Raw genomic sequence first — 22,899 nt, 5'->3', positions numbered from 1 at the left:
AATACTGCAAATCTGTCCTGTGTGGTCTTTTTTCTGAGAACTGTAACACTACGTTTATAACAAAGATCAAACATGTAAACATTTATTGTCTAACTAGTTACACCTGGGCAAGTACTGGATCATCTCTGACTGACCTGAGAGTCTCCAGCTCACAGAGAGGATCCTGGAGAAAACCACAGAGCACCTTCACTCCTGGATCCTGCAGCTGGTTCTGACTCAGGTCCAGAACCTTCAGATGGGAGGGATTGGACCTCAGCGCCGAGGCCAAAGAGTCACAGCTGATCTCTGATAAACTGCATTGTGACAACCTGACCAAAAAAAAAAAAATTTATATTTGGCACTTTCACATGATCTTAATTCCAGAACTGAATGGAGGGTGACTGACCTGAGAGTCTCCAGCTTACAGAGAGGATCCTGGAGAAAACCACAGAACAGATTCACTGCTGGATCCTTCAGCTGGTTGTAATTCAGGTCCAGAACCCTCAGATGGGAGGGATTGGACCTCAGCGCCCAGGCCAGAGAGTTACAGCTGATCTCTGATAAACTGCAGTGGTTTAATCTGAATGACAGATAAAAGATGCCATTTTACAGTTCTTGCACATACAGTCATCATTTAGTGTTGGTTTAGAAAAGCCGGCAGTTCTTTCTGCCACCATAAACCAGATCAGCTTTAATTCTATTTCATTTCAGTATTTAATTTACTGCATACCTGAGAGTCTCCAGCTACAGAGAGGATCCTGGAGAAAGTCCCAGAGCAGCTTCACTGCTGGATCCTTCAGCTGGTTCTGACTCAGCTCCAGAACCCTCAGATGGGAGGGATTGGACCTCAGCGCCGAGGCCAGAGAGTCAAAGCTGATCTCTGATAAACTGCAGCCACTCAGTCTGGATAAGGAATCATGGCAAGAAATGATCTCTTATTGGAGGAAAAGTCATATTACACTTGCTCAAAATCATTATTTCATTTTATTTCATTATTTAATCAGGGCCCTTGGAGTCAGGAGAGCTCTGGCCCCCACTGATAAACTGGGATATTACAGCAACAATATACTTAAAAAGTATCTATAAAATTGACTTTCAATGGCTCATTTAAATTCATACTACACTTCTCTTCTCCAAAGTAATGGAGTTTATCTTGAAGCCTTTCATTGTTTAGTTGTTATGTCGAAGATAAAAGAAAGCTGACCTGAGAGTCTCCAGCTTACAGTTTAGACTCTCCAGTCCAGAACAGAGCAGCTTCACTGCTGGATCCTTCAGCTGGTTCTGACTCAGCTCCAGAACCCTCAGATGGGAGGGATTGGACCTCAGCGCCGAGGCCAGAGAGTCACAGCTGATCTCTGATAAACTGCAGAGCGACAACCTAGAAAACCAAGAAATGGGGCAAATAAAAACACATTTCTAAATATGAAAATGAAGAGAAAAGCAGAAAATGTAAAGAAATTTAGAAAAGACCAACAGAGGCCTCCTGACCTGAGCGTCTCCAGTCTGCAGTTTGGATGCATCATTGCAGAAGACAGTAACTTTACTCCGGCATCTGTCAGGCTTTGGTTCTCGCTTAAGCTCAGCTCCCGTAGATGAGAAGGGTTTGACGTCATTGCTGAGGCCACAACTTCCCAATGACTCGTTGAAAGAACACTACCAGACAGTCTGTTGTGTATGAAACAAAAATAGTGAGTCAAACTTTGGGATTTCTAATCAACTTATCTGAGAATCTACCTCAACACAAATGTAGCTCATTTCCTGGAAAAGCTAAATTCAACATCGTAGAGCAACAGTTTGAACGACCATCAGATCTGAAATGCAACTGAATTATTCTCAACATTTGTCTTATTTTAGAACAGCTCATAATTACTCAATATTTAAAATGATTATAGCAAATGGTTTAAGAAACGTGCATCTTTTTATCTGTCTATCGGCTCTTTGGATATTTTGCATTTCATACAATTTGTACGATCGTGCGTCAAGTCTTAATTCAGCGATCCGATCGATGACATCAGAGTCTCTGGTTGCATCGATTGCCCTCAGCTTCTGTTATATCTGCCTGTTTTCCTTCAAATCATTTTCACTGCACCTTTTGTTGCTAGTGATGAAGTTGCCACCTAACAGGTGTCGAAAGGGTCAAACAACTTTGTGGGTCACATAAAGGCTCCAAACGGAACCGCCACAAAGACCTAAAACACCCATTTAAACCAACGAGGCCGGCTGTTTTTACGTTGAACAAATGAAGCAAAATAGTCACGTGTCATTAGTTAAAATGTGTTTTTCTGTTGTTTGAATACAATGCCAAAAATCTTGAATCCGGCCCCAAACATCTTTACTTACTCGGCCTTCCTGCAGTTCCTCACAGCTGGAATCAGGCGACGTCGTCCCTCCACTGAGGTGTTGTACTGCTGCAGGTTCAGCTCATCCAGAACCTCCTCTGACATCTGCAGCAGGTAGGCCAGAGCTGAACAGTGGATCTCTGACAGTCTCCTCTGTGATTTCCTCTTTGACTTTAGGAACTCTTGGATCTCCTGATGGACTGACTGATCCTTCATCTCCATCAGACAGTGGAAGATGTTGATGCTTCTGTCTGGGGAGATTTCATCACTGTTCACCTCCTTCAGGTTGTTGAGGACCTTCTGGATGGTTTCTGGGTGGCTGTTCCTCTGATCCAACAGTCCACCCAAGATCCTCTGATTGGACTCCAGAGAGAGACCATGAAGGAAGCGAACAAACAAGTCCAGGTGGCCATTTTTTTTCAAGAGATTTCATTAGTGTTCTCCTGAGGAAGTCATCAAGAGATTTGACTTGATTGTTTTTTGCAAACAACAATGTAAACCAGGAAAAACGGTTTGGTTTCGAATATTTTAGGAACTTATTTATAACCACTGTGTCTTTCCTGGTGTAACAGTGGAACATGTAGACGGCAGCCAGAAACTCCTGAATGCTCAGATGAACAAAGCAGTAGACTGATTTCTGGAAGATCACACTCTCTCTTTTGAAGATCTCTGTACAAACTCCTGAGTACACCGACACCTCGGAGACGTCCAGTCCACATCGCTCCAGGTCTTCTGAGTAGAACATGATGTTTCCTTTCTCCAGTTGTTCAAACGCCAGCCGACCCAACTTCAGAAGGAGTTTTTTATCAGCCTTAATCAGTTCCTTTGGTCTCTGCTTTCCTCCATACTTCTGCTTCTTCCTCTTTATCTGAACCCTCAGGAAGTGTGAGTAGAGGTCAGTCAGGGTTTTGGGCAGCTCTCCTCTCTGGTCTCTGGTCATCATGTCCTCCAGAACTATAGCAGTGATCCAGCAGAAAACTGGGATCAGACACATGATGTGGAGGCTCCTGGAGGCCTTGATGTGTGAGATGATTCTCTTGGACAGATCTTCATCACCGAACCTCCTCCTGAAGTACTCCTCCTTCTGGGAGTCAGTGAAGCCTCGTCTTCTGTGATCCTGTCAACACACGAGGGAGGAATCTGATAGGCTGCTGCAGGTCTGGAGGTGATCCAGATGAGAGCTGAGGGAAGCAGGTTCCCCTGGATGAGGTTCACCAGGAGCACGCCAACGGACGATACTTGTGTGACATCAGAGATGAGCTGATGCTTGTTGAAATCCAGTGAAAATCTGCTTTCATCCAGGCCATCAAAGATGAACAGAAGTTTCCAGACAGTCAGATCTTCTGCTCTGATCTTCTGTAATGTTGGATGGAAAACATGAAGCAGTGAGAGAAGACTGTGCTGCTCATCTCTGATCAAGTTCAGCTCCCTGCATGAGAGCGGAAGCACCAGACTGATGTCTTGGTTCTCCAAACCTTCTGCCCAGTCCAGACTGAACTTCTGCACTGAGAAGGTTTTTCCAACGCCGGCGACACCGTTGGTCAGAACCACTCTGATGTGTCTCTGTTGCTCAGATAAGACTTTGAAGATGTCCTGGCACTTGATTGGAGTGTCCTGGATGTTCTTCTTGGAGGTTCTCTCAAGCTGTCTCACCTCATGTTGTGTGTCCACCTCCTCACTTTGTCCCTCAGTGATGTAGAGCTCAGTGTAGATCGTGTTCAGCAGGGTTCCACTTCCTGCTTCATGAGTTCCTTCAGTCACATGTTCACATCTTCTCTTCAGACTCATCTTATGACCTTCTATCACCTCCAGCAGATCACTTCCTGAACATAAGTAAACCAATGATTTCCATCTATAATAAATCATCAAGACAACTACAAATTCATGACATCACAAGTTCAATTTTATATTGAACAGTTTTACTTTGTTTGGGCTTCATTTCAGCATCTCCAGATCTGCTTCCAGATTGTGAACAAGAGGACTCTCCTGGTGGAGCTGACTGGTCCCAGTTTGATAGGATGTGCTCCCCCCTCTCACTATGAAACACATCTCTATTAGTCCTTTGATTTATAGGATGAAAGAACCTGATCAAGACTCAATATTGTTCCAGCATTTATGTCTGAATTCATCTTTCAGTTTAAACCTGATTCTTGTTTCTAATCAACAATATTCACATTAAGTATGTAACTATATGACTGTCTGAGGTTTAAGTGTTAAACATCTCCAATAATAAACTCACAACCTGCTGCTGTTAATGTGACTAACAGCTGGCACACAAACACATCATCACGCTTTAGTTTTCTTACATTTGGTCTGAACTTCTGAAGTTTATCAGTCCATCTCTTTGGACCGGTCACTCTTCAGGGACACACAGCTGGGCACTGTGGACTCTGCTCTGTCCTCGTCCATCCTGAGGAAACATCAGAAATAGTGATGAGACTGTGATGAAGGTAAATAATCTGTAGAGGTTGTAGTTCAATAATCCCAATTCACTGCATTTTTATCAAACAGGAACATTTCTAATACATTCTGAATAACAACTGAATCAATAAATCAATGATGTCTCTGTATAATTTTCATGTTTTCAGAGTTTAAGCTGCTTTTTTTAACTGTCCCTGCAGTGAGAAAAGAACTGGCACCTTTTCCAGCCCCTCATCCTGCAGCACTGAATGTGCTCTAAAGTTCTTTCCAGAGCAAACGTCTCTGCACTTGCAGCAACATGTTGTAGTCATGGATCCGTGAGGAGAACCGGATACAGGAAACGCCCCCACTTTGATCCCAAAACCCAACTGGTGGCCAACGGTGGTCCGGCAACGACGGGGACGCTGGTCCATCGGGCCGACAACACTGGTTTTCCACAGGCCAACATGGTGAAAGGACTGTCTTCAGCTCAGCCAATAAATGATTTGGTGCTACATAAACATACTAGTCAGGACTTTTTAACTTCCCTCCTTTGTTCCCCTCTTCAATTATTTCTATAATCCAAGTCCTCAAAGACCACTGCTCTATTTAAAATAGATGAAAGAAATGACACCCACTCCTGCATTTCTTTCACAGTGGTTCCACAACATAGAACAATAAACCACTGTGAGAAAACGTGCAACATGAACCAAAAATCCTGTTGGTCCTGTGATCCTGTGTGGATTTATTTATTTAGTTAGTAAACTTTGAAAGTATTGTCTTAAATTGGCCCGGCTGAGAGATGCTAACTTGCAGATGATTAGATGTTGTTGACAGGTAATACCAAAATATCCAGCTGTAACCTGGACTGTTGACTATATGACGGTCTGAGGTTTAAGTGTTAAACATCTCGGATAATAAACTCACAACCTGCTGCTGTTAATGTGACTAACAGCTGGCACACAAACACATCATCACACTTTAGTTTTCTTACATTTTGTCTGAACTTCTGAAGTTTATCAGTCCATCTTTGGACCGGTCACTCTTCAGGGACACACAGCTGGGCACTGTGGACTCTGCTCTGTCCTCGTCCATCCTGAGGAACATCAGAAATAGTGATGAGACTGTGATGAAGGTAAATAATCTGTAGAGGTTGTAGTTCAATAATCCCAATTCACTGCATTTTTATCAAACAGGAACATTTCTAATACATTCTGGATAACAACTGAATCAATAAATCAATGATGTCTCTGTATAATTTTCATGTTTTCAGAGTTTAAGCTGCTTTTTTTAACTGTTCCCTGCAGTGAGAAAAGAACTGGCACCTTTTCCAGCCCCTCATCCTGCAGCACTGAATGTGCTCTAAAGTTCTTTCCAGAGCAAACGTCTCTATTTAAAATAGATGAAAGAAATGACACCCACTCCTGCATTTCTTTCACAGTGGTTCCACAACATAGAACAATAAACCACTGTGAGAAAACGTGCAACATGAACCAAAAATCCTGTTGGTGTCCTGTGATCCTGTGTGGATGTATTTATTTAGTTATTTTGAAAGTTTATTGTCTTAAATTGGCCCGGCTGAGAGATGCTAACTTGCAGATGATTAGATGTTGTTTGACAGGTAATACCAAAATATCCAGCTGTATCCTGGACGGTTGAACTTCCTGCTTTGTCTGAAGAGAATACTTTCACTTTTAAAACCTAATCAACAGCTTTATGGCGTATATATTACTACCATTAAAGCATCTGGGAGGGTTTAAAGTTCTTTTAGGATCAGTAGCAAAGAGCAGAAAAATAAACTAAACTTCACTTAGAAAGACTATTCAACTATAACTAAAGCCAGACTATAAGAAAGTTAAATAAGACCTATTTATTTATAATGTATAATGATATTTTGTGATAAAACTAAATATAATGTCTAGTTGGATCAAATCTTGATTTTATCTCCAAACACAACTGTCAATTCTTTTCAATAATGCTCTTCGTTTACACTCACCTTGTCGGTCTTCAGTCTTCCTGCTTAGTCTGAAAGGAATACTTTGAAAAACTGGTTTGTTGGGTTCCCAGTTTCTGGGACCGTTGTTGCTGGTGTCTACCTACAGGGGGCGTGGAGGAGCCGCTCATCAGCCACAGCTGGCCCCGCAGACACACGCACCTGCGGTCTCTCTTCAATCTCCCGTTAGATTTAAGGACAGAACTCCCGTCTGCCAGCGGCGGAGTGTTTTCGTCCTCTTCGCCAAACCCTGACTTCTGTGGCTTGACTATTTTGGAGAGTTTTCCTAGCGGACTTGTTTTGGGCTCAGTCGAGGTCTCTCCGCCTCTCTGTGAACGCGGACCGAACTGTTCTTGTTCACTTTAAAATAAAGACGCTTTTCGGACACCATTCTCCACCATTATTCAACCTGGTTAAATAAATAAGATTTATGATGCGTCACAGATTTGAAAGACTTGTAAAAGCAGCATATTTCTGCAGCCCTGGAGTCCAGGAGGAGCAGCAGAGGTCAGAATGTGTCGGAGCGCGTTTAACTAGTGTCTGCAGTTCCACGAGTGTCCACCGAGTGGCGGTAAAGCACCACATGATATTTCTCCTTTTTGGAACTTCTTCAGCTGCGTTGAGCTTTAAATCTTCACCTGTCGCTCCCTTTAAGCTCTAAACTTTGCGGTTCTGTGTGTAGTTTGTTGGTTTAAATATTTTTGATGAATTCTGATGGATTTGACTGAAACTGTCAATGACCAATAGAAAGTTCGTCCATTTTTCCACTGTGTCACACATTTTCATTATTTATTGTCATTTTTGGGTCTGAAATGGACCAGTTCTGTGAGCTGTTTTGCTTTTTCTGTGGACCAGATGTTCCAGGCAGGTTCCATCATCGGACACAGACGGAGACAGGTCACGTGACAACAGTCAGCCTTTAGTTCTTTATTACAGGAGGATCTGGTTTATATACAGACACGTATCTGCAAAACACTAAAAAGTATATGAACCCAAAGTACTAAAAAGTCTACATCCACGCACACGCGTGTATTAAGTGTTTATACACACGTTTGAATGAAATGGTTTCATCAGCGCTGCCGGGGGCTGAGCAGGCTTCATAAATCTGAAGCTCTGAGATCCTTTAAAGATCTCCTGGAATCAGCAGATGGGGGTTTGATCAAAAACTGGAAGAATCAGTCAAGCTATCAAATCTTGACTCAGTCCAAGCGTGAACCAGTCCATCCAGAGCTGATTATGGCTCAGCCAGGAGGAAAGCACGGCCTGGGGGGGTTCATATGGAGCAGGCACACTCTGGCTCTATTGCTACTGAAAACAGCCCTTCAGCACAGCAGCCTGAAATACAGTTCTGGAGAACACCTGTTCCCAACAGAACCTGTTTAAAACGGGACCAGTAAAGATGCCTGGCGTGACCACGACCATGGGGGGGGGGGGGGGGGGGGGGGGGGCGGAGACAGGCGGTAACTCCGCTGCCCACCGATTCACCTGGAAACAACAAAAAACCCAGCAGCTTGGACCCAATATGGCAGCGTGTTCCTCAAAAACGCTCCTCAAACTCTCCCCACAGCTTCATTGCTAAACAGGATTTGGGTTTTTTTTCCCGTGCTAAATGGAAAGTGTTTGTCCTTTGGTGGTCCAACAGGACCACGATTTGGATGGATGGATGATTTGATGTTATTGAGAATAAAAACAGCTGAAAATGGAAGCGGAGATGTTTCAGAGCACCAGAGTTCAGAAAGAGTTTCTAATCAAACACCGCCTGTTGGGAATGATGAATGGATGAATTTTTATTTAATTTAGACTAATTTAGACTAATTTTAACATCCTTTATGCCAGTTCCATAGAGCGTACGTGTGCACACACACTAGCAAAGATGATATCCAAACAGCCAAATAAATGGAGTCGAAAGAAATCATTTAAAGCTCATATGTCAGAGTCAAGGTCGAGGGTTTTCTATGGCCCCCGGGATGATATTGATTTATTATTAGAACCGGCCCACAGGCCGCAGATGTTTTACACAGGCCAATACTACATTTCCCACAATGCAACGGTGACAGTCTGAGCGGGAGGTGGCTTCATTTCATTATTTATCAGTAGTCATTAGCATAACAGCAAAAGTTAACTTTCAGATCCCCATAAAATGGCAAAACGGAAGGTGGACACTGAGAACCGGGGGTTCAAACAAGGTGGGAGTGGGAGCACATGTTCACGGAGGCAGCTGGGAAACCTGGGTGTCTTCTGTGTGGAGAAAGTGTGGCGGTAATGAAAGAATATCATCTGAGACGGCATCATGAAGCTAAACACGCGGACAAAGACAAGAATATGGACATGGAACAAAAGCTACAGAAGGTTGAGGAATTAAAACCAGGCCTCAAATCTGGACAGGCTCTGTTCAGAAAAGCCAAATCTCAAAGCGAGGCTGCTGTCAAGGCCAGTTTGATTTTGGCAGAAGAGATCGCTCAATCAGCCCGGCCATTTCCAGAGGGGGATTTCATCAAACACTGCATGCTTAAAGTTTGTGAGCAAGTTTGCCCAGACAAAAGGCAACTCTTTTTAAATGGGAGCCTGAGCAGAAACACACATTGTTGTCCCTCAATCTAAAAGAGCAGCTTGTGAAAAAGGGGAAAGATTTCATGGCATCTTCCCTGGCTGTGGATGAGAGCACCGACATTAGAGGGGACTCCAGCCTCAACGTGACAGAGGAGTTTCTGGCGTTACGTCCTGTGCACGGCACAACCACAGGACAGGATTTGTATGAAGAGGTGTCAAGATGTGGAAATGAGATGGAGCTGCCTCGGGAAAAACTGGTGGGTTGGACAACAGACGGAGCACCTGCCATGTGTGGACACAGGAGTGGACTGGTGGCCAAGATACGGGAGAAGATGCAGGAGGAAAACGTTACGGCTGAACTGACAGCTCATCATTGCATCATACACCTGGAATCGTTGTGTGCTGAAGCCCTGAACATGGAACATGGAATGTTCACCATCACGCACGCAGTGAACTTTATCAGAGCCAAAGGTTTAATTCAGCGCCAGTTCAAGGCGTTTCTGAGCCAGTGGCAAACGCAGCGTGGTGATTTGCCCCATCACACTGAGGTGCGATGGCTAAGCCAGGGAAAGGTGCTGCAAAGATGTTTCCAGCTTCCTGAGGAGATCGGATGTTCTTGGACAGCAAAGGGAAAGACACAACTCAGCTCCCAGACCAAAGGTTCTTGTGTGAAACGGCTTTTCTGTGGGACATTCCGAGTCATCTGAATGCAATGAAGCTGCAGCTGCAGGGTCGCGGTGGTGTCCCCTCTGATATGTACAGTACAGTGAAGGCCTTTAAAACCAAACGGACTCTGTGGGAGGCACAGATGCACAAAGGAAACTTGAGCCACTTTCCCAGCTGCCAGACCCTGAAAGAGAAGCTCTCTACCAGCGTGTTCCCGAGCACAGTTTGCTGATTAAATGAGTGTTCTCGCCGCTGACTTCCCACGCCGAGTCACTGACTTAAAAGCACCAAAAAGCAGGTTTGAACTGCTCAGCCGTCCGTTTGAGGTTGAGGTGGAAAGCTCAGCACCAAAGCTCCAAATGGAGGTGATTGAGCTCCAATGCAGTGATGCCCTGAAGGCAACACATGGGGCAGTGGGTGCTGCGGAGTTTGCCCGTTTCCTCCCCGACACACATCCAGGCTGCTCCAACGTTGCCTGTGTTGGGCAGCACAGACCTGCGGGAACAACTGCTTTCTTTGATGAAGCTGAACAAAACATCACACAGAAGTGGACTTCCTGCTGAACACCTTCACTCAATTGTGAGGAGTTCCTCAGCTCAGAGCCGGACCCCCAACATTGATGAACTCGTCCAAAAGATGAGACACCACCAAGTATCAGCCTCAAACAAGTGAACATTAAGGTGCAATAACACATTTACAATTATTACTCAGCTCAAGTTTAAAAGTTAAAGTTCAATATTTTTCACTGCACATGTGCCTTTTCCTTGAAGAAAGTGTTGTTTTTGGTTCATAGATTTTTGCACTTTATGTTATTGTATTTCATTCCAATTATATGTTCTAAAAATATTCAGTTGAGTGAATGATAGAAAATTGCTGTTATAATTTTTTTCTTTGAAGTAAATTTAGCCCACTTTTGCTCAATGAGAAAATCTACTGATGGTGCCTTGAATAATACCGCTTCATTCATTTAATGTTCATGTTATGGGGATTTTTATAGAAAGCAAATTTGTCTTTTGTGCCTCTTGAAAATTAAAAATGACTGACAGAGCCATAAGAAACTATTGCTTTATTTATCTGATCATATTGTAAAATATGTGTTAGGTTTTCAGTTGGTTCAATTTGGTTCACTAGACTATATGCGGTCATTTTAAAATGTTTCAATGAACATTGGATCAGTCTGGCCCTCGGCTTGGAGCTACATTTTTTGTTTGGCCCGCCGTCCATTTGACTTTGACACCCCTGATTTAAATGAATCAGTATGTTTCCATCAGTGGTTAAAAATCCGATGAATGTGATCATCAAAATGCACAAATTCTGTCTTAAATCAGTATCAGCCGTCTTTGTTCATTTAAATATATGGAGCAGTGATCCAGGATTAAACGTTGCTGTTGTCCAAGATTACTGACTGATCCATGATGTGTAACAGATTTCTATTATATCGATTAACGTGAATGTTTGCATTGAAATTTGACAGAAATCTGCAGAATGTAAACTGTATAAAAGTTCACTTTCACAGAAACAGTTGCAGTCTCATTATGGGCTGTAACTGGAGGAGCTCCAGCTTATGTCATTAGAATCTACATGATTCAGTTTATTCATGCTTTTAGTGCTCTTTTGACTGAATTTTACCAGGTAAAAATGTACCTTTTCTGCCCCCAATACAAGAGTTCCTCTGTGTTCTAAGAGTTTAAAGAAATGCATTTAAAAAAAACTTAAAAGGAAGCCAGATTTCCTACAAAAGCCTGGTTTGACCAGCAAGTCTGGCTCATTTACAGTTATTGATGAGCTCTTTTTCTGTGATATCTGTCATTTAAGTCCTAAAAAGCTGTTTAAGGGTCGTTTTCCTTCCACTTCTCAATCACCGACGTGTCCAACTTCACAGGACCTGCCCAAAGGTTCCCGTTTCTGTCATCCTCGCAAAAACGGACTAAAAGGACGCTTCTCCGGGTCATCCAGCTCACCTTGTCCAGGCAGCTCACTTTCTCTGTCGGGTAGACGATCTTCCCACAGCGGGCGCACTGAGGGTTCATCCTCGGAACCTCCTCCGCGGTCTCCTCCGCTTCTTTAAAACAGATATAGTTGCCGTCGCCGGCAGCCGAGCGCCACAAGTTCCAGCAAACGTTTGACAACCAGCAGCGACGACAAAATGTAGAGATACAAGTCAGTAGGAGACAGACGGAGCCTCTGTGGACGCACGAAGGAGCCGCGTCCGGGCTGGAGACTCGCTGATGCTGCGCTGACAACCACCGTCAGTGACAAGCTAGCGAGAGTTAGCTCACGAGACCGGAAACTAGCGACAGCAACCGGAAGTAAACAAAGGGGCAGACAACTTTGCGTTTAAGTTTCATTCAAATATGCAAATAAAGAGTAAAATAACAAATACATTTAAACTTAACAGAAAATATAAGGACTCGTCAACTTCATTTATACCCAAAATGTAGTTTCTTTCATTACATAAATTTACTCGTGCAAATATTTCGACAGTATGATATTAAACTATTAGCATTACACAAAAGTAATTTAAGTTATCCCAAAATATACATGGAAAAATGTTTTGATCCTCAGTCACATAATACAAAGCAGATAAACACATAAGGAAACACAGTAAAGTTTCAAATAAAAAAAATCAAATCTAAGTTCACAAAAAAATCAAAGAGCAGAAAATTTAAATTGAGAATCTGTGACTGTGTACTGCGCAATCCCTTGCTTTTTTAAAACTTATTCTTTTTATTATTTTAATTATATCATTTTTAGAATAGTTTACATTTGAAGCCAGAACCTCAGAATGGAGGCAAAGCTTGACATGTGAAAGGAAAATGAGTGAGCTTCCTAATCACAGAAGAGGAATTTTAAAGTCCTGTTTAGAGTGAAGACGGATAAATAATTAAACTATTGGACTATTTTAGACACTTTCAGCCTCAGCTGTATTTTTTATTATTATTCTTTTTTACAAAAAGCATCTTTACTCTTTGGCCCCATCTACTGTCTGTTGTGTGTCTAGCTGGTTGTGTTAGCTTTACCTGTGCAGAGGTTCGTGCTACAATCAGAAACAAACTCCACTTGTTTATTCTCACAGTCTGCTGATAAAATCTATTCTTGTTCTCCTAAAGCTGCAGAAAGCAGCAGTGGGCCTGACTTCATGCTACACCTACAAACCTGAGAATGGAGCCGAGCTCCAGCAGGAATCACTGATCTCACTCAGTTGTGGGATTCTGAGTTACCACTGACACCACCTGCATAACAGCACATCCAGGGACACTGTGACCCTGACCTCAGTAATTCCAACATTCCTTGTGTTCTTGTCATCCTTCACACAGAGGAAATGTTACTGCTGATGATATAGACTAAAGAAGAATTACTTTCATAAATGATTTTTTGGCATTTATGATCTGATTCAGTTTTTTTCACGAAGATACAGGAAACACATTTATTTGATTGCGAGTTGATCCAAATCAAAAGCGACTTCAATCACCTGCTGAGAGTCTCCAGTTTATAGATTGGACTCTCTACAAGATCAAACAGCAGCTTCACTCCCAAGTCCTTCAGCTGGTTCTCACTCAGGTCCAGTTCTCTGAGATGGGAGGGATTGGACCTCAGCGCCGAGGCCAGAGAGTCACAGCTGATCTCTGATAACCTGCAGTTAATCAAACTAAAAAGGAAAGTAAAACAAATAAATTATAGGCGGAAGTGATACGGCCCACCAAGAGAATGAGGGAGAAGGTTGGAAATTATTGGATGATCCACATTAAATATGTTTGATTTCCAACCAACTATATCATGAGCTTGGACGTCTGCAGGTGAATTAGAAATCCACAGATGAAACACAATGTTTGTGGTCAAAACAGAATCAGTGGACTCACCTGAGAGTCTCCAGCTTACAGAGAGGATCCTGCAGAAAACCACAGAGCAGCTTCACTCCTGGATCCTTCAGCTGGTTCTCACTCAGCTTCAGAACCCTCAGATGGGAGGGATTGGACCTCAGCGCCGAGGCCAGAGAGTCACAGCTGATCTCTGATAAGCTGCAGTCAATCAAACTAAAAAAAGAAAAGAGATTAGAAGATCACAACACATAAACACAGCAGGTTCTCCGTTCCATCCCGGGGGGCCTGTCTATGTGTCATGGCTGGTGGCATTCTGGAGTCAGGAGTGGGAGTTATCTGGGCCATCACAGGTCCAGGTCACTACATCCCGGAACTCAGGGAAGGCATGAAAGGAGGAGATCTCCCACGTCGGCAATGGATCCTCCTGAACCAGGTTGGTGGCCCTGGATGAGTCCCCAGCTGATTGCAGGGCCCTAAGTAAGCATTTGGGGGTTCGGTACCTTGCTCAAGGGTACATTGGCAGTGCTCTGGAGGTGTTCAGGGGCCTGCTCCACTACCAGAACACCATGTTTTGTCCACACCAGGGTTTGACATGAGAACCCTCTCATCCCAGTCCACAACAGACTATATCAGCTTTGTGTTCATGCAGAACGGGTCCCTGGCTTTGATCTTAAAGCTGCCGACTATGTTATCTAACCTTGTATTAGTCCAGCAAATATACAATACTGTGGGTGAATGTCACAGTATGTGCTCTCCGAGTGCCTTTTTACCTATTTCATAATGGGTTTTTCATCCTCATATCTGCTCCCCCCTCACCTGTGATGTTCCTCACCATTTCACCTTGAGTGCTGCTTTCAGAACCTCTGACTGTCCTTTTATTTTCAGTGGACCTTTAGTAATAATCTTTATAAGGAAGTAAATCGTGCTGTTGAACAGTAAAATACATGAACTCACCTGAGAGTCTCACAGAGAGGATCCTGGAGAAAACCACAGAGCAGCTTCACTCCTGGATCCTTCAGCTGGTTCTCACTCAGCTCCAGAACCCTCAGATGGGAGGGATTGGACCTCAGTGCTGAGGCCAGAGAGTCACAGCTGATCTCTGATAACCTGCAGCGATTCAATCTAAAAACCACAATAAATCCCATTTGTTTCAGTCAGACGTGTTAAGATTTTGCTTTGCTTAGTTACAAATAAATCTGCTTGGAATCTTTGTAGATGAATGAAATACGGACTTTAGACACAGCTGAACTGACCTGAGAGTCTCCAGCTTACAGTTTGGACTCTCCAGTCCAGAACAGAGCAGCTTCACCCCTGAATCCTCTAGACTGTTGTAGTTCAGGTCCAGAACCCTCAGATGGGAGGGATTGGACCTCAGCGCCGAGGCCAGAGGATCACAGCTGATCTCTGATAACCTGCAGTACCTTAAACTGAATAAAGACAAAATACAACCTGTCAGATATGAGCAGATATGTTGAGTCCACACTCGTTTCTGAAAACCTGAACAGGAAAACAGTCGACAGAACATCTGGTGTTTCAGATAGTCACCCAAAAATAATCGGTCAGAAATGGAGATGTTCTTTAGGAGGTATAAAACAGAACAGAGATGGCTTTTATGTTAAATTCCCAGCTGTAGCTGTGAACAAGATGACCTTTAACCTTCAGACATGGAATTTAAAAGCTTCTAACACTGGACAACACGAGAAGAACAAAGTGTCTGGTGAGATCACTCAATGGAGCCTTTTCCTGACAGAGTCACTCATGTCTGCTGTTAACAGCCTGTGTTCTTAATCACATCTGGACTTACACGGCCTTCCTGCAGTTCCTCACAGCTGGAATCAGGCGACGTCGTCCCTCCACTGAGGTGTTGTACTGCTGCAGGTTCAGCTCATCCAGAACCTCCTCTGACATCTGCAGCAGGTAGGCCAGAGCTGAACAGTGGATCTCTGACAGTTTCTTCTCTGATTTCTTCTCTGACTTCAGGAACTCTTGGATCTCCTGATGGACTGACTGATCCTTCATCTCCATCAGACAGTGGAAGATGTTGATGCTTCTGTCTGGGGAGATTTTATCACTGTTCTCCTCCTTCAGGTTGTTGAGGACCTTCTGGATGGTTTCTGGGTGGCTGTCCCTCTGATCCAACAGTCCACCCAAGATCCTCTGATTGGACTCCAGAGAGAGACCATGAAGGAAGCGAACAAACAAGTCCAGGTGGCAATTTTCACTTTCAAGAGATTTCATTAGTGCTCTCCAGAGGAAGTCATCAAGAGATGTGACTGGATCGTATTTTGTGTACAACCCAACAAACCAGGAAAAGGGATGTTGTTTCGAATATTTTAGGAAAGACTCCATAATCCTTTTATTGATGGTGTAACGGTGGAACATGTAGACGGCAGCCAGAAACTCCTGAATGCTCAGATGAACAAAGCAGTAGACTGATTTCTGGAAGATCACACTCTCTCTTTTGAAGATCTCTGTACAAACTCCTGAGTACACCGACACCTCGGAGACGTCCAGTCCACATTGCTTCAGGTCTTCTGAGTAGAACATGATGTTTCCTTTCTCCAGATGTTCAAACGCCAGCCGACCCAACTTCAGAAGGAGTTTTTTATCAGCCTAGTCAGTTCCTCTGGTCTCTGCTTTCCTCCATACTTCTGCTTCTTCCTCTTTATCTGAACCCTCAGGAAGTGTGAGTAGAGGTCAGTCAGGGTTTTGGGCAGCTCTCCTCTCTGGTCTCTGGTCATCATGTCCTCCAGAACTATAGCAGTGATCCAGCAAAACTGGGATCAGACACATGATGTGGAGGCTCCTGAGCCTTGATGTGTGAGATGATTCTCTTGGACAGATCTTCATCACTGAACCTCCTCCTGAAGTACTCCTCCTTCTGGGAGTCAGTGAAGCCTCGTACTTCTGTGATCCTGTCAACACACCAGGGAGGAATCTGATAGGCTGCTGCAGGTCTGGAGGTGATCCAGATGAGAGCTGAGGGAAGCAGGTTCCCCTGGATGAGGTTCACCAGGAGCACGCAACTGACGATACTTGTGTGACATCAGAGATGACCTGATGGTTGTTGAAATCCAGTGAAAATCTGCTTTCATCCAGGCCATCAAAGATGAACAGAAGTTTCCAGACAGTCAGATCTTCTGCTCTGATCTTCTGTAATGTTGGATGGAAAACATGAAGCAGTGAGAGAAGACTGTGCTGCTCATCTCTGATCAAGTTCAGCTCCCTGCATGAGAGCGGAAGCACCAGACTGATGTCTTGGTTCTCCAAACCTTCTGCCCAGTCCAGACTGAACTTCTGCACTGAGAAGGTTTTTCCAACGCCGGCGACACCATTGGTCAGAACCACTCTGATGTGTCTCTGTTGCTCAGATAAGACTTTGAAGATGTCCTGGAACTTGATTGGAGTGTCCTGGATGTTCTTCTTGGAGGTTCTCTCAAGCTGTCTCACCTCATGTTGTGTGTCCACCTCCTCACTTTGTCCCTCAGTGATGTAGAGCTCAGTGTAGATCGTGTTCAGCAGGGTTCCACTTCCTGCTTCATTAGTTCCTTCAGTCACATGTTCACATCTTCTCTTCAGACTGATCTTATGACCTTCTATCACCTCCTGCAGATCACTTCCTGAAAATAAGTAAACCAATGATTTCCATCTATAATAAATCATCAACACAACTACAAATTCATGATGTCACAAGTTCATTTTTATATTGAACAATTTTACTTTGTTTGGGCTTCATTTCAGCATCTCCAGATCTGCTTCCAGATTGTGAACAAGAGGACTCTCCTGGTGGAGCTGACTGGTCCCAGTTTGATAGGATGTGCTCCCCCCTCTCACTATGAAACACATCTCTATTAGTCCTTTGATTTATAGGATGAAAGAACCTGATCAAGACTCAATATTGTTCCAGCATTTATATCTGAATTCATCTTTCAGTTTAAACATGATTCTTGTTTCTAATCAACAATATTCACATTAAGTATGTAACTATATGACTGTCTGAGGTTTAAGTGTTAAACATCTCCAATAATAAACTCACAACCTGCTGCTGTTAATGTGACTAACAGCTGGCACACAAACACATCATCACGCTTTAGTTTTCTTACATTTTGTCTGAACTTCTGAAGTCTATCACTCCATGTTTGGACTGGTCACTCTTCAGGGACACCCAGCTGGGCACTGTGGACTCTGCTCTGTCCTCGTCCATCCTGAGGAAACATCAGAAATAGTGATGAGACTGTGATGAAGGTAAATAATCTGTAGAGGTTGTCGTTAAATAATCCCAATTCACTGCATTTTTATCAAACAGGAACATTTCTAATCCATTCTGGATAACAACTGAATCAATAAATCAATGATGTATCTGTATAATTTTCATGTTTTCAGAGTTTAAGCTGCTTTTTTTAACTGTTCCCTGCAGTGAGAAAAGAACTGGCACCTTTTCCAGCCCCTCATCCTGCAGCACTGAATGTGCTCTAAAGTTCTTTCCAGAGCAAACGTCTCTGCACTTGCAGCAACATGTTGTAGTCATGGATCCGTGAGGAGAACCGGATACAGGAAACGCCCCCACTTTGATCCCAAAACCCAACTGGTGGCCAACGGTGGTCCGGCAACGACGGGGACGCTGGTCCATCGGGCCGACAACACTGGTTTTCCACAGGCCAACATGGTGAAAGGACTGTGCACCGTTTCATTTTAAAGAGCTGATGAATTTAATTTTTCACGATAGTAGAGGCTAATACCTACAAAATGATGTTTTGTATGGTTGTGAAATGTTCTAAGGCAGAGTTATGTGGTTCAGAAAACCTTACTTTAAAGGTGAGCCTTGAGGTCCAATACCGAAGTTTAAAGGGTGCCCTTTGGACCTGTCACTCTTCATGGACACACAGCTGGACATTACGGACTTTGCTCTCTCTTCCTCTTCCATCACACATTCGCTCATTTTTAAATGTGAGTCTAAACGGTTAAGCAGGAACAGTCTGCTGACACAGAAAATAAGGTTAAAGAACATGATTCTCAGCATGAAGACAAGCAGAGGTCTGTCCAATGACGTATTGTCGGCTCATTCACATCAAAATCTATTATATGATGTAACCCTGTACATCATACAGGCCACATATATATTGGAAAAAAAGTTTTGGGACATCTTAAAAGTTTACACCATGTTAAATATAAAATAGTTGTGGAAAAACTGTTTCTCCTGGGTGTTTCAAAAGGTGCGGTGGCATTAGACGGACGCACACAAATACAAATTAAATCATTTTTTATGGTTTCCAAGAAAACCTAAATTCTTTCAAGATGTCAGTTCTCAACATTAAATTCAACAAATAAGATGAGAATGCATTCAAAACTAAACAGAAATAAGTCATCACATCATCAAAGTCGGTCAAATGCAGCATCATCTTCTGTCATCTCAGACAGGATTCCAAGAAGAGGATCTTCATTTTCAACAACGCACCTTGACATCTCATCATGGCTCGTCTGTCAGATTACAAGCAGCTTTTTTTGATCAGGTGCATCATGTTTCTCACGAACACATGATAGTGCTGGAAAAAACATTTGTACCCTGACCTAGAGGCCAAAACTCTGCATGGCGTGCACAGCTACTAGTTGCAGCTGGTGGTTGTGGCGGAGGAGATCCCAAACATATCTAGCAAGCTTGTTTTGGAGCAGAGCTTGTCCACCACCTCTTACCCCACTCATCACAGAAGTCCCACCATATCCATGGCCAGGTGTGTTGGCAGCATTGGAGCCAGCCTCAGGAAAAAGGTGTGTCAATATCTCAGAAGTGATGCATCAAGTTGCCACAACCCAACAGAAGTCAAGCAACCCAACATGCTGAATAGAATAGATGACACACAGCAAAGGGCAAAAAACACCCAATTCTGCTCAGACTAATCTTATCTGACCACATGTTCAGGACCAAAAATATGAAAACACTATGGGTTTAGGTTTTGTTTCGTTTTCTTGACTGCTTTATTCAAAACAGAACACATTTCATAAATCCATAATTACAAATTCATATTCCACAAAGAACCAGTTGTTAAAACAATAAAATGGAATGCCTTGATCTCTCCCTCTTTACATACTCTCCTTTTTTAAATAAAGGATCGATTGTCCCCTGGTGGAGGGACAAAGAGAGGAGGCTAAAACTGTCGCGTTTGTGTCCCTCTTTCGGTGGATTTTTCCACTAACTGCAAATATTATTGTCGACTTATTGTGAGTATTAAAATGTGCTTCCTCAACCTCTAAAATGTTGGCTCAGGGTTAGCGGAAAACCCAGTTAGAGGAAACACGGTACAAAGTTTGATCATCCGTCACAACATTCCCGTCGACCAGCCGCAATGTGCGTCCGAAACACGCGCACGCTCATTGCGAACACGCAGGTTATTAAGCCGCATCTCGCAGCGGAACATTGATTCGAGACGACAGCAGTGAAAGAACCAAATGCTACCTGAATATTAGAGGTTTTCCATCAGGGCTCGGTCACTCAAGATGGAGCCCGAAGTTGAGAACTTTCACTTTCGTGTCTTCTGCCTCTACACGTCACGTGTTTGTGGTTGGATCGCGTCATATCCAGCACAAGCGCCTCTCTTCAGAACAATTTGGTCCACGTTTTAACTGAAATACTGGGAAACAACTGGAGTTCGTCTGACAGATGTTCGTTTTTGGGTGAGGAATCAAACTGTGTCAACTTTTTGATCTATAGGATCCCCTCTGGTTCAAAGTGTCCCTATAGGATATTGACAGTTCTGACCTTTTGGGGGCTGCACACACCTCTTAATGGTGACGGCACCAACGGAGCTGATCCAGTTGTCATCAGCTGGCCAGTCTGACTCCAGCTCATTAGGGGAAATTTGCTGATCTGGAGGAGAAGCTTTCAAAACTTGACGGGCTGGGGGGAAAATGACTGTAATTTTGGAATCAGCGTGCCAATTTTATTTTTAATCAGAATAATTTAGAATAATTTCAACAGGATATTTTCACATTGTTCCCCAGTGGAGCTGCCAACTGAATATGGTGACCTGCTCCTACACACAGAAATCCGATGGCTCAGCAGGGGACGGATTTTGCTTCTTTTTTTGTCCCTTTTGAGTGAAATAAAAGAGTTCATGCAGTCCAGAGGGGAAGACGCCGCGCTGCTGGAGGACACTGACTGGACACTGGACCTTGCATTTTTAACGTTTTACTGGGAAACGGAACAGTTTGAACTGGGAGCTGCAAGGCAAAGGTGAGACTGTTGCTGATAGGATCAGTGCTGTAAATGCATTTAAAGCCAAGATGAACATTTTCTCGATGCATTTACAGACAAAAGGTGCTGCACTTCCCCTCTGTGCAGATGGTGCTGAGAGACAACGCTTCTGCATGTGAGGCTTTGGACTAAAGCGCAGAAAAGTGCTCTCAGCTCATAAAAAGACTTGGGCAAGAGTTTGAGAACAGGTTTTGTGACCTGGATCAGCTTGAGCCATGTGTGTCATTCATTTCTAACCCTTTCATGAACGTGGACATATCATGCATTGCTCAGCAGTTCAGTGCAACCTTCAGCCTGGATGCTGCACAGATGCAAATTGAAATTGGAACATTGTGAAATGAGCTGCAGCTCAAAGCCTCTCAGGCTGCACCAAACTTTTGGTGCCTTGTTGACACAGAAAAGTACAGTGGTGAATGTACAGCAGCTATGAAGGTTGCAAGCCTTTTTGGTTCGACCTCTCTTTGTGAATCAGCCTTTTCTGACATGAACTTCATCAAGAACCAACACAGAAGACGCCTCCCTGATGCACATCTGCCAGACTCACTCAGAGCTGCACTGTCAAGTTCCCCACCAGAGGACACACACTGGTAACAGCAGCAACGCCAGGCTTCCCCCCAACGGACAAAGAAACGGACACCAGATTTGGTGTCTCCTTCAGAATTTGTTAAATGTGTTTGTAAAATGTAACAATTGTTTATGTTAAAATGTTAATGTGAAAAAATCTGCAGACTCAAGTGTGAAGTTCAAAACGTAATCAGATTTATTTTAAAATCTGAAAGTTTATTTTTGAATTTTACATGATTTATTATTTGTACAAACGTGGTGCAAAGTAATTCATGATTTGTTAAAAAATGTCAGTGGCTGGTAAAAATGGGACATTGTGATTTCCTAGGACTGTTGGAGAAGTGATCATTTTAAAATGGTTTGAACATTTTTATTTCAATTTGAAAAACACTTGCACTAAGACAAAATATAGAAATAAAGTGTTGCATATTGATATTTATCTGTTCCCGATCTTGTTAAATCATTGTTGATATTCATTGTGAGAAATCATTAACATGATCAGTGTCTTTGCAGAGATGAATATCACTAACTATTAGTAATGACATTTAGTTAAAGGTAAATTGAGCAAATTGGCTATTTCAGAAGTGTGTATCAGACTGGTAGCCCTTCACATTATTCAGTACCCAGGAAGTAGCTCTCCGTCTCAGAAAGGTTGGTGACCCCTGCACTAGACTATATGCAGTCATTTTTAAATGAACATTGGATCAGTCTGGCCCTCGGCTTGGAGCTACATTGTTTATTTGGCCCTCCGTCCATTTGACTTTGACACCCCTGATTTAAATGAATCAGTATGTTTCCATCAGTGGTTAAAAATCCGATGAATGTGATCATCAAAATGCACAAATTCTGTCTTAAATCAGTATCAGCCGTCTTTGTTCATTTAAATATATGGAGCAGTGATCCAGGATTAAACGTTGCTGTTGTCCAAGATTACTGACTGATCCATGATGTGTAACAGATTTCTATTATATCGATTAACGTGAATGTTTGCATTGAAATTTGACAGAAATCTGCAGAATGTAAACTGTATAAAAGTTCACTTTCACAGAAACAGTTGCAGTCTCATTATGGGCTGTAACTGTAGGAGCTCCAGCTTATGTCATTAGAATCTACATGATTCAGTTTATTCATGCTTTTAGTGCTCTTTTGACTGAATTTTACCAGGTAAAAATGTACCTTTTCTGCCCCCAATAAAAGAGTTCCTCTGGTAATGACTTTTATTAGCACACGGGCAAACAGGAACTCAGGCAGACAAGGAAACACGGAAATAGTCCGTTCTTCAGGCTCAGGGCCCACACAAAGTCTATGGGTTGCAGGCTCGGGGAGTGGGTCGAGCAG

General features: G+C 43.2%; 3 protein-coding genes across 8 annotated transcripts in view; all 3 read right to left on the bottom strand.

The window, feature by feature from the left end:
* Nucleotides 1-22,899, bottom strand: part of LOC130520242 (NACHT, LRR and PYD domains-containing protein 12-like) — a 40,511-nt gene that overhangs the window by 6,924 nt on the left and 10,688 nt on the right. Inside the window, exons 9-11 of the mRNA XM_057023941.1 lie at nucleotides 15,002-15,175; nucleotides 386-559; nucleotides 135-308 (exon numbers count right to left, since the gene is read on the bottom strand). Of these exons, the coding sequence (XP_056879921.1) occupies nucleotides 135-308; nucleotides 386-559; nucleotides 15,002-15,175 (522 nt within the window). The remainder of the gene's footprint in view (nucleotides 1-134; nucleotides 309-385; nucleotides 560-15,001; nucleotides 15,176-22,899) is intronic.
* On the bottom strand, nucleotides 1,468-6,760 carry LOC130520239 (NLR family CARD domain-containing protein 3-like). Of its 2 annotated transcripts, XM_057023934.1 has the most exons (5): nucleotides 6,715-6,760; nucleotides 5,713-5,814; nucleotides 4,242-4,354; nucleotides 2,320-4,141; nucleotides 1,468-1,644 (listed from the first exon to the last, which is right to left on the bottom strand). In XM_057023934.1, exons 2-4 carry the CDS (start codon nucleotides 5,811-5,813, stop codon nucleotides 3,303-3,305), a joined length of 1,053 nt encoding a protein of 350 aa, XP_056879914.1. In that variant the 5' UTR covers nucleotide 5,814; nucleotides 6,715-6,760; the 3' UTR covers nucleotides 1,468-1,644; nucleotides 2,320-3,302. The 2 variants fall into 2 exon arrangements, with proteins under 2 accessions (XP_056879914.1, XP_056879915.1); XM_057023935.1 differs by lacking the exons at nucleotides 5,713-5,814; nucleotides 6,715-6,760 and adding an exon at nucleotides 4,625-4,654.
* Nucleotides 16,302-20,679, bottom strand: LOC130520240 (NACHT, LRR and PYD domains-containing protein 3-like). 5 transcript variants are annotated; one of them, XM_057023936.1, is made up of 5 exons: nucleotides 19,118-19,307; nucleotides 18,557-18,724; nucleotides 17,852-17,953; nucleotides 17,469-17,605; nucleotides 16,302-17,368 (listed from the first exon to the last, which is right to left on the bottom strand). In XM_057023936.1, exons 1-5 carry the CDS (start codon nucleotides 19,120-19,122, stop codon nucleotides 16,758-16,760), a joined length of 1,023 nt encoding a protein of 340 aa, XP_056879916.1. In that variant the 5' UTR covers nucleotides 19,123-19,307; the 3' UTR covers nucleotides 16,302-16,757. The 5 variants fall into 5 exon arrangements, with proteins under 5 accessions (XP_056879916.1, XP_056879920.1, XP_056879919.1 ...); XM_057023937.1 differs by having other exon boundaries at nucleotides 16,308-17,368; nucleotides 17,469-17,581; nucleotides 19,118-19,303; XM_057023938.1 differs by lacking the exon at nucleotides 19,118-19,307 and adding an exon at nucleotides 20,200-20,679 and having other exon boundaries at nucleotides 16,311-17,368; nucleotides 17,469-17,581.

Source organism: Takifugu flavidus, unplaced genomic scaffold (assembly GCF_003711565.1).
Source record: "Takifugu flavidus isolate HTHZ2018 unplaced genomic scaffold, ASM371156v2 ctg314, whole genome shotgun sequence".
Classification (NCBI taxonomy): Eukaryota; Metazoa; Chordata; class Actinopteri; order Tetraodontiformes; family Tetraodontidae; genus Takifugu; species Takifugu flavidus.
The sequence above is the reverse complement of the archived record's forward strand: the minus strand, read 5'-3'. Positions and strand labels throughout refer to the sequence as shown.